Source organism: Haemorhous mexicanus, chromosome 2 (assembly GCF_027477595.1).
Source record: "Haemorhous mexicanus isolate bHaeMex1 chromosome 2, bHaeMex1.pri, whole genome shotgun sequence".
NCBI lineage: Eukaryota > Metazoa > Chordata > Aves > Passeriformes > Fringillidae > Haemorhous > Haemorhous mexicanus.
This window is the reverse complement of record NC_082342.1, coordinates 34,498,447-34,515,895: the sequence shown is the minus strand read 5'-3', so window position 1 is coordinate 34,515,895 and position 17,449 is coordinate 34,498,447. Positions and strand designations below refer to the sequence as shown.

Here is a 17,449-nt window from a genome sequence, read left to right as displayed (position 1 = left end):
CAGAACATTTGCAGCATGGATTAGGCAAGCCTATCTGCAAACATACTTATTGGAAGTTGTGTACATTTTTTTAAAAGGGGAAATGGGGGCAGGGGAACAATAAAGTCCTCTGGCATGCTGCTAGAAAAATTACTTTTTTCAAGAACAAAAACTCCAAGGCCTCTTGCAAACCCAGGTCCCCAGGAATGCATATTTCATAAAAGTCTAACTAGTCTTTACAGGATTATCCTCCCATAGAATAGCTTATAAATTCATTAAAAGGGATTTTTACTAATTCCACCAAAAAATGGCAGTGGGATATGCACAGAGATTAGCAAAGAATACCAAGAAAGAAGAAAAAGGTGACACAATGCAGACTCATAACTCTACAGTTATTTAACAAAAAAGGAGGTTGAAAATGGGAAAACGGTTCAAACTGTCAAAAAAAATCGATCTTTTTCACTAAATTTCCTTTTCTTAAAACAGGGGAAACATAATGCAGCAGAGCTCCATGGGGAAACCAGTGAATGGAGAAACTGCAACTAAGGCACGAGGCAAAAGATATGTAAAATACCTAAAGAAGAAATTATTGGTTGTGCCCATAAGAAATTTGACAAATGCACATGGATAGACCTGAGTTTAACTCTGTACAGCATTCTTATATTTCACTACTAGATTCCTTGAATACTGGTGCAGGGAGTGACCTAACTTTTCTTTAGTGACCAAAGACTGCTTCTCAACATTTTATCTTCAACATGTTCATCAAAAGAAAGGCAAACCACATTATCTGGGGAAGAAATGAATGAACTTGCAGACTGAAATGACAAGAACGGGATTAAATATGATGGTCATGAACACACCTTTCAATGTGAACATGAATCCTTATTCCATATGTAGAATTAATCTATTTGAAGAGGCAGAAAAGTGAATTTAGACTGTATGGTAACTGACCATAAACCATCGGTGTACACACCAAACCCCTTACATTTATTTCCAATAGAGGCAATGAAAGCAGTTATGCCTTCATGCAAGTCAACAGTGGAACACACTGTTCTCTAGTTATTGATAAAAGAAAAGAGAAAGCTCATCAGGTGCAAAGAAGTTCCACTCAGATGGGAGTGATGAATGAGAGCCTATAATTTCATAAGGGACAAGAATTGCTCAGCTCACTGAACAAAACAATGGCTGGATGGAACAAGACTCTGCTCTGTAAAGACATCGTTTGTCAACGCCAATGACAAAAGGGAGCTGTTTGAACTGAAGGATAATACTGACAATGACTAAATAGATATAAACTAACCCTAAAATAAATGCAGGTTAGAATAAAGAGGAAAGCTTTCCATTAGAGAGGAAATATTTACAACTGCTTCCCAACAGAAATGAGCAGCACGATGAACCTGCTTTCAGAGTGGAGCTCAGGAAGCTCCACAATCAGATGACATGACGCAGTAGCCTACCAGAGTACTAAACCAGACCATGTCCACAAAAATTATACATGGTACTAGGCACAGGGCTAAATGAAGGTCTAATCATGATAATGTGACTGACTACACAAATTTCCATAGAAGTCTTTCAAGACTGTTTTAATGCAAATCATTGTTTCAAAGCAATGTTTTATTCATTGAGAGAATGCCATAAGGTACCAGAACAAAATCAAATTTATGCAAAACATCTTTGCAACAAGCTTCTGTCTGTAGGAAAAAGAATAGTATGAGTGTTAAACCACATCTGCTTCCCATTCTACAAATACAGCAGCTAAACCTGATAAGTCTTTCTAATGCATGTACATTCACAGTCATCTTCAGGCCCTAAGAAATATGTGTGCTATCACTAACACACAAAGATCCATACAAAGACTGACCACAAATACAAACAAAAATAACTTAAAAAGGGAAATAGTTTCTACAGGCAGACCCAGGTACAATATACAGCTTACTGTTGCACAGACATTGCAAATACAGTTAGGAAGGACACAAGCTTGAAGTACCTTTCATAACACTCCCATTTTTCCAAATACGTAGTTAATTCCACACTAGAATTAAGTAAGTAAGTGCTACAATAAATTTGGATGAAGAGTCAAAAGAGGAAAAAAAAGTGAAGTTGTAAATAAGTTGTAAAAGAACATGGTCATGAAGGAATAATAAACAAGATGCAAAAATATAAGGAAAAATGCTGGGAGTTAGAATAAATATGCTGGTTTTGGTGAGGGAGGAAAAGTGCTATCATAAAAAAGAAGCAAAAATTATCATATTCAACTTTTGACAAGGTGATCAGTGTGATTTATCCTGTGTTAAGAGAGGCTTTCTCCTATGTTCATATACAGAATGACAGCAAGATTCACCAAGCACAAGGATCTTTTCAAATTTTAAAATGTTCTTGCTCTCTCTGTCTAACAAATTAAGACTTTTCACTCTCTTATGGTTTTTAAAAGGCTCAAACCAATGAAAAAGAAATGTTACTCTCAGAGAGAAAAGAAGAAAACATTTGCTGTTTAAAAAGTTGAATATACATAAAGCATCAAGAGCTCATTTAATATCAGGACTAACAAAAGCAACATTCACCACAGTAAGATTTTTCATTATAGTAAGATTTTTGCATCCCACTGTGAAACAGGAGAAAGGTATATATTTTAGAAAATAGCAGCCACTTTCCTACATTGTAATAGAGTCAAAGTATCCCTTTAAGTAAACAAACAAGCAAACAAACAAAGTTTTGGGGCTGAAAACATCAATTTCATTGTCTGGATATCATGGTGCTCTGCACAGTCAATTCCTGGATCATGTAGCTTTATCTTTTTACATCACAGCAGGAAGAAATTAGAAATAATTCTAAAAAACAAAGCCTCTCAGATGGCATCATGTGGAACTTGATTCATCCTTCTATCTGCTTTCAGATATAAGGAATTCTATTTCATGGTTTTGCTTCTGGAATCACCTCACGCAGTTCTGGTGCAAACTACAGTTCATTATTAGAGAGTTTACCAAGTTTCAAGAAATTGCAAAGCAATGCAATTCAGGCACATTTGAGAGCATAACCATCTACCATTAGGTATGCTCTCTGCTCAGAAGAACTGACTACCCAGAATCACCTGGTTTGGCCACTAACTTCAACCTCGCGCTGTTTTCGCTTACGGCTTATCACCAGGAGGGCAGAGCAGCAATTAGATTTTCACTTCCACCAGCCAGTTTTAACATATTCCACTTCAAAGTCTACAATAACTGCACTTCAGAGTGTCAGGAAATGAAAACTCCTGTTTCCATTTGATATTTCAGAAGGACCTCAAGGGGAGAAAACCAAGTCACCCCAACAGGAATTTTGCCAATTTGTAATTACTGGACTCCCTATTCGTTAATGCACATGACGGATCAATATAAACTTCCTGTCACTTACTGAAATACAACACAGTGTTACTGCAGGCTGGAACACAGGACTAATGCTGACTTAAAAATAAAAATTATAAAATAAATTTTTAAAAATGGGAGCGTGGGGTATTTGTTTTTAAGCTGCAAGATCCATTTCTTACATTGTATAATTTTCTTTCCCAAATACTAAACTAACCTTGATTTTGCTTACTGGGACATCAATTGAAGTTACAACTTCAGCAATTCAGCTGCAACTTGTACTGGCCATCACATTTCTAAAAATAAAACGGGAAGAATACCGAAGGAACTTGTGAACTATATAAGCTGTGTATGAAAGCTTCCTGAGGAACTATAAAAATGAGTACACAAAAATAGCAACACAAATCAATGGATCTTTACTGAGACTACTAGATCTTCCTCGGTGTTTAAAATAATATCAGAACTCTATGGAGCAAGTTCACATAGATGATAAGAATCATAAAATTAAAAGACATATAAAACAGCACAGAAAAATGTAATGAAGTACATTACAAAGGAATGCTGCATTAATCTAGCTCTGTATAGAAATTGTCATACTATTATGAGAAAAACTGTAAGGCACAAATGAGAGGGAGGGAGTAGATACAACAACTAGGAGTACCACACAGGAAAAGGAAGACCTGAAAAGGGAAAGAACAGCTACCAAAATCTCAGCCAGACAGAAGCTATAAGAAAGCGATGTGGAATGCAAAGGGTTTACATGGAGAAGGATTGAAAAGAAATATTATTTGCATTACTAAAGAAGAGCATTCTGATGAGTACTAACAAGCTGAATCAAGGGAAAGGGAAGTTTCAGTAGGACATCTAGAAATCTAGCATCTGGCAGCGGCAACATCTCCCAAAAGAAACCATGAATCCTGGAAGAGTTTCAAACAGAATGGATAACACATTGCAAGACACATGAAGGGAACAATGCACCATGGGTGAAGAGAGGTGGCAGACAAGGTAGGAACACAGGCTCCTTCCAAGGCCAGCACCAACTCAGATGCATACCACTGGTGTGAGCACACCGCGTTCCAGCTGCACGTGTCTCAGCCCCAGCAGAGCTGCTTCCAGTAAGTCCAAGTGCTGGGACAAGGCCAAAAACACTGAAGGCAACATTGCAGCTGAAGAGCTGGTGGCCAGCTGGAAGCTTCAAGTGTTTAAAGTCAGAATGCAGGGCAGCGCTTCTAGACTTTTTAGGCTGCTTCTCCCTCGCTGGGCCCCCATTTCTCCAGGACAGCACAGCACAGATATGCAAGTTGATATCCTTCTGAAGAGGTAAACCCTTCCAGTGATAGATTGGATTGGGGAGGGGTAAAGAGGCAATTTTAGGAAAATAATTAATTATTAACAACGCAATTTGATTTTTCTTTCCAGTGCACATTTATAAGTGGTTCCAACATGCTGTGTCAAGTGATACATTTCGATTTATGGTTTTACACGCTTTATATCCCAGCTGCAGAATTAATTCCCTTGGCATTCATCATACTAGTCCAGCTAATATTTTCAGATGGTTTTAGTCTGATTACACTATTTCATGTTCCTCAAAACAATCAAAAAGTATTTAGAAGAGAAAGCTCTCGACACTGCTGACTAACAAAACACACACAAGTAAGCTCAGTTCAAACCTGTAAAGCGTGGGTGTATTTTCTTATGCACAAGCCTCTTTGGAATGCACATCCCACAGAAGCCCTTATTATAAACTGCTTCTGAATGGCCCTAGGTTACAATTAAGCTATCCTTTTCCTTACCCTCATCTCTGCAAATTGCTTTGCTACTGTATAGTAAAGGCATTCGAAAACTACAACCTAACAGAAGACTATACTAACACTGACTTTGCTTCTTATGTAAATTATACTAAAAATAAATGAGAGAAAGCTAATACCTAAATTCATATTTTAAAGCTCCACTTATTTCTTCATAAGAAACCAATATCCTTGAAGATACCCTTGCAATCCCAGAAATACAACAGTTGTGTTTATAGCGCAAATTTAAATTTAGACAGCGAAACATTTATTGCAGGGGTAAATAAATTTTTGCTCTTTCCTCTCAAATCTAAAACACACTGGTCACCTATTTAGTCTCCTTTACTGCAGGATCTAAGCAACCCCAGTCTTCTGTCTCAATATGCCTGCAAGACAGGCTAGAGAAAGCTGCCTGAATCACAAAGAAACCTGCATAAAACTGAAGTCAGGACCTTCAAACACCAAAATGTTCCTCGAGCCACTTGACCATCCTTAGCCGCCACAATAAAAATGAATGAGTTCACAACACCACTTCTCGTAAGTAAAGCTTCAAAGTAGAAAATGCAGTCACAGTAAGAGCTGGGTACTTTCCAGAAACAATGTTTTTGTTACCAATTCTCATGTTTAGCACAATGAACTTCTCCTCCTGGAATTCTTAAAGGCTATCACAAGTGAAGAAAAAGTGCCTAAATCCCCAGAACTTGTACTGATTTTTTTTTTTTTTTTTTTTGAGGAAGGGTGGCTTCTGATTTTTTCCAAGGGATCTGTTTCAAAACTTTTTATGAATGAAGTCGGAGACCAGCATGAACTGCTCTTCCCCAGAAGAGCATTAAAAGAGCAGCTTAAAATGTGGAGGACCAGCTGTGAAGTTTAACAGATAATTATGAAAGCAATTACAATGAAAATATTCTGAGGTGATAGGCCAGATTAAGGATAGCTACAACACCTAAATTAAAAACCCAGGTACTGTCTTCTCTTTTGAAGTCTATTATCTTACTGTAGTTGTATGTTTATCACACCAATGCCTGTCACAAGTGCAGGGCATCGTAGAACATTAATAATTGGTTTTTGCATTTTGAATGTACCATTACCTGAAAAATAACAGTATTTAGAAATGTAATAATAGAGATGCAAGAATATATTCATGACCATTTTTCTGAGATTTCAGGAAGCAGCTTGGACAAATATAATAGTACACACCTTCTTTACAGGACATTTTATTCTTAATCCAAGAAATTCACAATTACCCAGACTGCAAGGAATAAACTTGCAATACAGCCAGCTGCTATTCCATCCTGTCGTATTTTAATATTGCTTTCCTAGGGAATGAGAAACCACATGGAAAAGAAAACATAATTTCTCCAATAAACATGAATCTAAGATGATAGCAAGCACACCAATTACTTTGAAGTACACCTGGAAGGATTTTGAAAGCAAATTTAAAGTAAAAACAGTTGACATAGGCAGATCATTTGAAATACCAATCTAGAAAGCTCGCTAAAAGCAAGTGCTTACATCTGGAAAATGCAATCAAAGTCTAAAGAGATTAGGCTGAGATGATGTAAAGTTAGAATATTACATGCAATAAGCTTGTTGCTGAAGGGCAGATTTGCTTCTTTTATATCCTTTACTGGAAAACAAAATAAAACCTGTTTTAAACATTATTTTAAGGCAGGTTGATGATGTCAGACTGGAAGGAAATAACAGACATGGAGATTATTGTTCAGCCCCTGCTAAAACTAAGCAGGGACCAATATATTACACTGATCATCCATGTAATTTTCATCATTTTTAACTCCTTCCAGCCATTCTTCTCCTATGGTGGCGTCAGCATCCTGCCTTCCTGTTCAGTGTCTGCACCAACTCCTTTAAGTCTAAGGGTCTGTCCAGAGGAGAAAGCATAGATTTCAGCAGCTGACAGCTTTGAGCTACCAAGTACATCCAACCCAGCATCTGCCAGTCCGCACTACACTGGAAAAACCAGCTTGAGGCACGGAAGCTGTGGGTATCAGCCCAGAGGCCCTGGTAGGACTGTGCCAGGCACTATGAGGTGACAGAGGAGAGCTGAGCCTTAGGGGAGCCCAACATGCTCACTGGACGGTGAGCAGCAGAGAATAATGTGCACCAGTGCTTCTGTTCAGGTATTTGTGGCTTTAGCTTGGGTAGTCCATCTTCAAAATCCAAATCCTCTCGCTTTCTCTTCCTTCCCTTTCTTACTATCAATATGGATTTCTCCTGGGTGTCCAGAACAATTAAAGCCTCTTCTACTAATGACTCATGCCATTCTTTTGCCCTATTTGGATGGCAGGAAATTAAAGATGAAATACTACATAACGACTGTAGGAGAACACGTGAGGATAACGAAACTGGTCAGCAACCACAGCCTGATTCAGACACACCGCAGCCACTCAAATACTGATAGTGCCATTCACTCTCTTATCATCAGCGGTAATAAAAATTCCTTCTGCAAATTACTTTTTTTTTTTTTCTCCCAGTGCTCTTTAAATGAAAAACCCTAAGGCTACCTGAAACATGTGATGACAGGCAACTGATCACAGAAATGACCCGGAATCATCATCCTCATTCCTAAATATCTAACTTTATCTGTTTTACGTAGGTACTTCATTTCTCCAAAGTCTTCATAACCTTTTCCGGTTAATATAACAACCTCCAGCAAAAACTTTCAACAGTACCCGATTAATTCAATAATGCAAGAACCAAAGGTTGTCACTCCTAGTCTACAACTAACTCCAACTGTATTCTTTAGTCACTGTCCAATTGTCATTTCAAGACAAACTTCTTGTTCATGCTTGAAAAATGAAAAGAAAAAGATTAGCAATCATCTATCATGCACAAATCTTGGCAAAAGCTATTCATCTGGGGGGAAAATGAAGCTTCTCCACAGAAACGGTAAGATCAAAGTCCATATCTTAAGTATCTCAGTCCGAATCAAATAAAGAGATATAAAATACACTGAAGGTTCAAACTTTAAACATTATCTTTTTGTTATAAATATAAAATAATATAGTACCTACACAATAATAGTTCATAAGATGCGTGGCAGGAATTTGGACAGAAATCTCTTTTACTGAGTAAGATACAAAGTAGTTGAAAACCATATACAAATTAACCGTGTTCCCAAGACAAGTGTGGCCCAAAGGCTGGCAGAGGAAATCTTCCAGAGGAAATGCCTGAGACAATTGTAGAAAAACAAATAATACAAAAGTCAAGTGGAAATCAGCATGGAAGAGCTTGGAAGGTAATGCATTTAAGAAATGGAAATTGCTTTACAGTATTTCTCTGAACCCCAGAATAGAGGGGAAAAAAAGGACAGGAAACATTTAATTGGGATAGACTCAACAGTTTCAGCATTTCAGTACTGCACTGATGTTATGCATTGTGCAGAAGTATCTATCTGAGGAGCCTTGCAGGATTATAAAACTTGGGCCTTGAAAGATTTAACAGTCACCAAAACTCTGAATGAAAAGCAACTGTGGTATCACAGATCACAAAGGCATAGCAGTTTGTTCAAGTGAATGAAAACAACATCTGCTGTATGATTTCACTACCATAGTGCATTTCTCTGCTGCTTTCCAAGGCCTTGACACAATTCAATTGAACTGATTCTTAGAGAGACACTGCGCTCACCAGTAGCACAAACCAGCAATGATTCTCTGGTTTTTGCTCTGCTACATCGAAAGAAAGCGCTGAACTTCCACACTGCTACTGCTAGCAGCAGCTTATGGAGATAGCATTAAACTGGTATGAACAGAAGTGCATTGCCAACATTTTTTCTACATATTTGCTACTAAATTGAAAAAAAGAAGCAAAAAGTTTTGTTTCTCTGATTTTCCAGGCAGTTTACTCATACTGGGTATATATTGTATACACATTGTGTATAGTTTATTCTTTCTGCTTGTATAGCTCATTTTCACAACTGTGAAAAAGACTTGGAAAAAAAGAAAAGCAAAAAAAAGACAAAGACATCCATTTTCAAGCATGAACAAAATATTACCTGGAGCAACTCTGAGTTTATATATTTGTGGGTTTTTTCTGAAGTCTATAAGATTCAAACTCTAAAAAAAATAAATTATGTCTGTATCCCATGGAAGGAATACAGGCATTGCACCTGCATGCAGTAACCCCCAGAGCAGCTTGGCTGCTGCAATCTGGGGTCAGCACCAGACCTGGCAGTCTCTAGCAGGAGAGCAGCACTACAAACTCCCTCCAAGAACAATCAAATCTGTAATGAGACTCACACAAACATGAAAAGGTTTGCTGTGCAAGAAAGGGTAAGTACTTGTAGAAGAAAAATACACCCATTTTACCTAGAAGTAATGTAAACTCCTCTCTGTGACAACAAAATGAGTTCATCAGTTCTGTTGGTCATTTTAGCTTCCTGTTGTAGATAACAAATTTGATTTCAGTGCAAGCCAGATCTGCAAAGCCTCTTTCTCAAAGACATACAAATAATTTTTCAGTTATCCCGGGGTTTCCTCAATGAAGCTTAATATATCCATTTGAAGGGATCACAATAGCATGTTTTCCAGTCAGGAAGCAGGTCTCTGCTTGAACAAACAAATGGTGTTGACCAGGCAGGATGAAGAAAGAGATCTCATTTGCTCATGAGGTTAACATAGAAATACCTCAGTCCCAAGACTGAAAGTATCCAGACTAATTTTAATGCTCAGTGCTCTCTAAAGGACTTCTTTGAGCTAATACTGTATCTATTTCCCAGGTGCTGATTCTTGTTCAAATGAAAATCCTTATCCAACAGGAATTAGCAATAACTAAAAATCCAACCTACAGAGCAGTGGCATCATGAGCTTACTGCAAATAATGAGCTCATTAAAGCATTGTATAAATCAAGAGCTTCTAGGGTCATGTCTCAGGACTATTAAGTTGATACCTTGAAATTCTACTAGTTGGAATACATGCAAAATTAATACAAAACATACAGATGTTCAGGTCACCCCTAACAACACACCTTTTCCTAATTCTGCTTGTCTGCTTTCCTGCCTGAAGAAGTCTAAATCTTGCCTTCTCAAATATAAAACTAACATCCTGAACCTTGCCCAGCTTAATCAGGCCACACTCTTGTCCCCTCCTCCAGTCCCTCTGTTTAGAGAGGAGAATTGCAGTATTACCTGGACTTGGCTAAGGGAACATACCTTCCTGTTCACAAAGCCAGCCAGAGATTCTTGAAGAGACACACACTCTGCACATACCATTTCAGGGTCAGTCCAAGGACACTGCATTCAGAAAACATGTCCAAAGGAATCAAGGAACAATGTAAAACCAAATACAAGAAACTAAAGCCCCAGGACACAGCTGGGAATAATCTTAAATTTGAAATAAAGTTTGGAATTTCCTTCAGCAAAGTGCTGCAATGTGCAGGGCAGGTTGAGTCACCAGTTGGTGGAGAGGCAAAGAACTGAAGAAGAATCTTGCAAGGCTGAGGAAGGGACACAAAGGGTGCTGTCTCTCCACTGAGATTGACAGGGAGAACAGCTTCTGCCTCCTGAACTCCAGGCACATTGAAGCATGTACTCTGACAGAGGATGATGGACCTGACTGCAAAGGAGATAATGATCCTGGAGATGCTGACTGCAGAGATCATTTAGAAATATCAGTATTTCAGTCACTGGTCACAGTGCACATGCAGCATATTTCTTCAAGGAAATTAATTTTTAGAAACAGAAAAAAAAAAGGTCATGGTTAGACACTTCACTTTTTTTGAGCTAGCACAAAAACTCTGAAAATTTATAATTTCATTTTCAAGTACAAAGAAGGGTCTGTGCCTGCAACCTTAAATCTAAACATTACCCAGCAAAACCACTGAGCTTCTACGCTGAGCTTGCCTATATGGGCATATTCAGATCAATTAATGGTAAATGATTGACATTAAAGCAGTGTTGCTATGGGGTTTTTACATTGCAACGTTTTCTAGAATTTCTCTCTTCCTGACACATTCTTTTGCTCTTTGTAGTACTTCCACAAAGACAGAATAACCAAGCACCTTTAATTCATGAAGCAGCTCAGCTTCTCTGCTAATGGACAGAAGAATGAGTGTAATTAATGAGGCAGGTACAAAGAGCCTCCTAGCTAGAAGGCAATCTAAGGCAGGTAGCTTTGCCCTGATAACCACTTGCAAATGGGTTCTCTTCTAGCATTATAATGTCATGTTTAGACACACATTTTGAATTAAAAGAACTCTTTGCATTTTATAACCTTTCATGAGCCACAAACCTTTCCATGATCCGCTTGAGGTAGTCAGAGAAACAGCCAAGTGTGCGAGCACTGGCACATGTTGCAAGACAAAACAACCATACACTGCAGAGCTGTTGGGACTGGAGACAATTCCTAGACTTCCTTTGAACATTTTTGCATCAATAATTAAATCTTGCTTCTTTAAAGGAAGAAAAAAAATCTTTCCCACTTATCTGTGAAAGGCACCAGCAAATACAGAAAATGAATTACATAAATAGCAGTTTCACACACACAAGGCACAGCAAACCCCAGACTGAAGACTTTTTGTCTTTCAATTATGACAAAAATTTTTAATCTGTGACTTAAAGCTCATTAAAAGTAACTTAAAAGTCGGCAGCATTCCTTTACAGTCATTAATTTTACAATAATCTTCCTATTTCTAGCAACAAATATATATTCTGTAAATTCATGCAGTTCATAAACCTGTCTGCCTCAGTTTGCACATAAGAAAAATTAAATTGTACAAATGTCACTGCTCTGTTACCATTTGGAGTGGCAGATGTCCAACTGCCAGCTGTATAAGTACTGAATATGAAGCACTAATTATAGAGTAATCAAATGCTTTGTTAAACCATATTTAAGATTTTTATTGTCGCTTAATAACTATACATATATTAGCAGATAAACACACATGTGGTCCATTAGCACAGCATCTGCCAGGTTTTAAGCATATCCATAATCTGATGGATAAATAAGAACTGATGATTGGAGAAATCACACTTTCCAAGAGCACAAACTTTCCAAGAGACTTTGACCCCATCTTTCAATGAAGGCTGGTGGAAAAACTGAAAATTAAGCTGTCATGAGATCAAACGAAGAGTTGCATCATGGATGAAAGGTAAAAAGCAAGGAAAAATTAAAAATAATAAATAAATCATTAGTGGTGTCAAAATGCATTAAAACTGTGTGACAAGACTATCTTTAGGCTTAGGCTAAGAATGTACTTTTACAGCCTAGGAAAGGAAATAAGTTAATGTAACAGTATTTGCTACTGATTCAAAACCAAACAGAAAGAAAAAAAAAAGTGACAGCAGAGACCATCTGGCTTATGATTTTGCTTCTGCTATATTATTTTTTGAAGAAAAGAACCCCTCTTCCAACTTCTTTTTGTCTGCAGCACAAAAAGAAAGCTATAAGTGTTCATCCAAAAATGTACTGCACAGCTGAGCACTGTTCTGCACACTCCACTTGACTTTACACTCACCATCAATTAGTTAAATGCTTCCTTGACCCTTCTGCTTGCAGTGCCTCCTCAGTTCAGGGAGTTCCCTCAAGAAGCCAAATAAATTTCCAGAGGAAAGTTGTGATGTGGTTTCCTCCAATGAGCTCATTAAATTTACACACTCAAATCCATTTCAGTCTTAAAGTCTACAGGTCTGTGACATTGTCTTCTGTTAAAGCACTCTTTAGAACTCATCTGTGTCATGTCATCTTTAAATCGCTCCATCTCAGCCAGGCATTTGGGCTGATCACACCCAATTAAACTTGATGATGTTTCCTTCATCTGCCACTTTATCACTGAAAGAACAGGAAGAGTTCTTCAAGGCAGACAGTTGGCTTTATTTTAGTTTTCTTACTCTCACTTAAGAGAGTACCTAGCCCAAAAGTCTCTGGCTGCTTTCCAAAGCCTCTGGCAAAAAAGGCAAAAATGCAACAGGACACCCACAAGGAACAAGTGACAATCCATACGTGGCAGTACAAATTCAACATTAATGACATTATTCTATGTTTAAGTAAATTTTGCAGTTTTTATGTTTTAAATTGGAAAACAGAGATCGGTGCATCTTTGGCAGCTGTATTCTCTCAGCAATGCCTAAAAGGAAACAACAATATTTTTGTGTCACTGGTCACAGTGTCGAGAATGCTTGGACAGCCCTCTATGCCATCCACGATGTGAGATAAAGAGATATCTCCCACTGAAGAACACAAGTGTCTGTAATCTTGTCTCAATCTCTTGTCTGAGGCAAAAATCAGAAGCTTGAAGGAAGCGGAACAAAAATAGCTAGAAACACGGGCAGATTCTCATGACATGGGTGCGTTTTTTTCCTAAGTAAGAGTCCCATAAGGAAATCCCAGTTACAAGAAGTCACTTACCAGATCTCTAATAAAAACAAAAACTGATGGGTTTAACTCTGGTAATGATAATAATAATAAAAAAATTCTTATATGAAGATATCAGAACATACTTAGACAAGACCAGAAGCCAAGAAAGAAACAATTTCACCAGTTCCTTGAGAAGTCTGAAGCAATGTTCTAGATGCTTGCTGCTGTAAATGCCAGCATAAGGATATATTATCTCTAAAACTGTCAAGTTGTAGATGATGCATATTACTCATGGACAATGATAGCTCAAAGCAACATAACTGGAAACATGACTCAAATTTGATCCAAACTGGAACACAGCATTCTGTTGATAACAACAAATTCGCCCCCATGATTCTCCTGACTGAGATTTATAAGCCCTCATGTACCACACAGGGCTCTTTTGAATCTAAAATCTTTTTTTGAATTGGTACTACTCTACATGCTTTCAGCAAAGGGAGTATGTGAAGATTAGTTACATTCACTCATCATATTCTACAAGAGAAACTCTTCTTACAGGGATGACTGAATGCAAGAAGGGTAAGGCTCCTGTCATAGACATTCACATCAAAACAGACCCCCAAAACTCAATGCTATGGGGGCTAAACTGGCCTGAAACAGCAACCCTCCTAAAATAAGGAGTAAGCTGTAGCATTTGAGTGATAAGTGCTAAAACCCAGAACTTATATTTGCCCTTTTTCTATTTGCTTATGTGGGAGGATGGTGGGTTTATCCTTTACTATTTTTTCTTAATCATGTGTACAAAAGCTTGGATAATTCAGCTTTCAAGAACCAGGACCTGGAAAGGTTTAGGTTTAAAAAAGGAAAAAACCCCCATGTCTACTACTTGCCCTCCAGCACACAGGAGTCAATCAGTGAGAAACCCTGAAAAAGGAATTACTACACCATACAATAGGTTCAATCAGTGGGGGATATAAGACCCATTTTAAGGCTTAATATATTGAGTAAAGCTTGCAAAACAATTCTTTTTAACTGGTTTTCCATTTCAATTGGTTTAATATTCTACAGATGGATGTAGAGCAGTTAGTCATCCACCTCCACAGGGGAGAAAAACTCACTAGGTGCAGACTCAGAAAGGCAAGAAAAAGCATTTTTCATTATTAAAAAAATGAGCTTTTGAATACATGCCACTGTGTTTGGGATACATCAAGGGAATTCAAGTACGAAGTGCTACACCATCACCTTACCTCACTTCCACATCTCTCACTACATACAATTGATAAACTGCTATCATTTACACTAGTTCTTTAAGGAGTAAAGAGCAAGGAACTGCATGTGGGCTTTTGGAACACAATGTAGCAATTCTGCACTAAAAGTAGCATGTCAAAACCAAATTGCAAAATGGCACAAAAATGTAATTTGTACAAGCTTTCTGTTTGGTTCTTTAGCCTGCAACCTATTTGGTTTGGACCTGACTTCAATCTTTCTTCTTCAATCTTTGGGCTGCCAAAGTTTCTTATAAATTATTAGTAACAAATATTTAATGCAAAAATTTTTACAGACAATCAGCTGTACCTGAGTGGTACCAAGTCAGAAATGGATTTTCACTCTTCTGTAAGGTTAAACTTCAACTAATATCCCCAGAACACTTACTGCCTGGACTGAAATTAGCTGCTGTTAAGCTAACCCTACACCACAGAAGGCTTACTTACTGTTTTGCATTTTAAACTTAGACCATTTAAATGCTTTACATTACAGCATAGCCCTTATATACAGCTTTTTCAGTGCAACTGACAGACCAAAAAAACTGTGGTCCCAAACACCAAAACTTTAAAGAGGGACCAGACCTTGTATAGCTACTCATTTTTTCTTCAGAACACAAGCCTTTCTGCCTCCCATTACTCTCATCCTCATCTTCCTTCTTCTGAATAATCCAAAAGCAGACAAAAAGTATCAGTTAACAAGGCAAACAATGCAGGAATTACTTAAAAAATTTACATGCTAGTCAAATTAATTTCTACATTAGTGAAGAAACAGAACTTCCTCTTCCCTATGAGAATTATCTCACAAATTATGCTTGACAAAAAGGAAAACACATATATACATACTCTGCAAAAGTCTCATTCTATTTAGACTTCTAAGTTTGTCCCTTTTTAAGAGTATTTAATTTTGTTTCCTTTTCAGCCAGCCTGCCTCTTCTCAGCCATAAATCTGCACATTAACTTCCTTTTTCCTCTGAGCTTCTAAGCTGCTTATGCTGCTGTTGTTCATTTCAGATCCTGTTCTTCCTATTCCTACACTCTGAACAACTATTCACTTTGGATCCTCACCCATGTCAGTGTTTGCAACCAGGAGTCACAGCTTGGCATGGAAACCCAGAACCTTCCATCTTCTGCATGCCAAGCTCTTCCAAACCACTGCTGAAGCATCCCAGCTATGTGAAAGGCCTCTGCAGATTGCCCACTTCAAGCACTTCAGGGTAGGTGAGCCTGGTCACTTGAGTACCCAGGGCCCTAACACTTCAAAGGCAGCTACCTACCTTATGCGTGTGAAAGTTTTTTGTAGTACAGGGCGTATGCCAGGCAGCAGCACATAATTATAACTACTACACCCTTTAAAGTTGCTGCCTAGGACACAAAAATATTTAGTTTTTCAACAAAACCTCAGTGACATAGGGCTTGATCTTTTTCCACTTGCAAGACACTCCTTTCTCAATCACCTGATGGATGATCCTGTAGTTGAAGCCCCTTCGTTCCTTCCCTAAAACATGCCAAATCCTGCCTGTTTCTGAATAAAGAGTTTCGAGGTCAAACCGATGGCCTGCTCTCTTGCCAGTGCTCTGAGCTATCCTAAAAGACAATCACATGAAACAGAGCGATCCTTCAAGCCTCGTTCAACCCCCACCACCTGCAGCAGAGCCACCTGATTGACGATGGTCATCACGAGGCACCAAAGACCAACTGGGGGAGGGTGTCACCCCTGGATGAAGCCGCATCTTGCATAGGAAGATACCTTTTCTCTCCCTGAGCAGTTTCACTTGTTTTGACAGCCCGGGCTGTGCAGATGGTTCCACCTCAAGGGGAGCAGAGCAGCAGACCCGTGCGGCGGGCACGGCGTGACACGCCAAGCACGACTCCAGCGAGAGCCCCTCTCTTCACCCATGCCTGCGGTGCCACACAGCCATCCCAGCTCCCGTGACAACCCCCAGGACACAGCTCACGGGCCACCCCATCCCAGCCACCGCCGCAGGCCCCCGGCACCACCGCTCCAGCCCTGCCATCCCTATGGACACAGGCCGAAAGGACACGCTTGGGATGGGGGCCCAAACCACACGCTGGGGAGAGAGGGGCTATACCATCCCGTGCTTCCGACACGGATTTGTGGGGGAAGGCGGTAAAAAACACCCATTTCCACCCACCAGGGCTGGCTGAGGGGCAGCGGCACCGTCACCCCGCAGGAAAGAGGGGCCAAGGAGGAGGAGGGATTCCCCAGGCGCGGGGAGAGAGCACGAAGAGCTGCGGAGAGGGAGAAGGAGGCGGCGGTGGGACACGGCCGCCGGGGCCGGGGCAGGACCCGGGGCCGAAGCGGCCACTCACAGAACTCGGCGATGTAGTAGGAGACGGCGTAGTTCTCCTCGCACCACTCCAGGGTGGAGGTCGGCGGACCCCAGTAACCCTCCCGGTCGGCGGCCGGAGCCATCGCGGCGCCCGCTCCAGGCTAGAGCGGAGGCAGGGCACGGGGGCAGCGGAGAGAGAAGGGCGCCGGGCCCGGAGCGCGGCGGCGGCGGCGGCGGCGGCGGCGGGAGAGCGGGCGGGGCCGGCGCTGGGCCCGCCCGCGGGGCGGAGCCGCGGTCGCCATGGGGACGGGCTGCGGCCTGTCGGACGGAGCAAAGCGGGGCGGAAAAGCACAGTGTGGTGAAAAACGTGGATGTGGGGAAACACCGGTGCGGGGTGTTTTTGGCTCTCAGGGAACCCGCGCGATGCCCCTGTGGGGATGAGGCGGGACGTGCAACATCACGGCGCTCTCCTC

General features: G+C 40.0%; 1 protein-coding gene across 1 annotated transcript in view; it reads right to left on the bottom strand.

Annotated features, from left to right (window-relative positions):
- Positions 1 to 17,220, bottom strand: part of ACER3 (alkaline ceramidase 3) — a 62,763-nt gene extending 45,543 nt beyond the window's left edge. Inside the window, exon 1 of the mRNA XM_059838398.1 lies at positions 17,017 to 17,220. Within this exon, the coding sequence (XP_059694381.1) occupies positions 17,017 to 17,119 (103 nt within the window). The 5' untranslated portion in view covers positions 17,120 to 17,220. The remainder of the gene's footprint in view (positions 1 to 17,016) is intronic.
- Between the last annotated feature and the right edge of the window lie 229 nt (positions 17,221 to 17,449).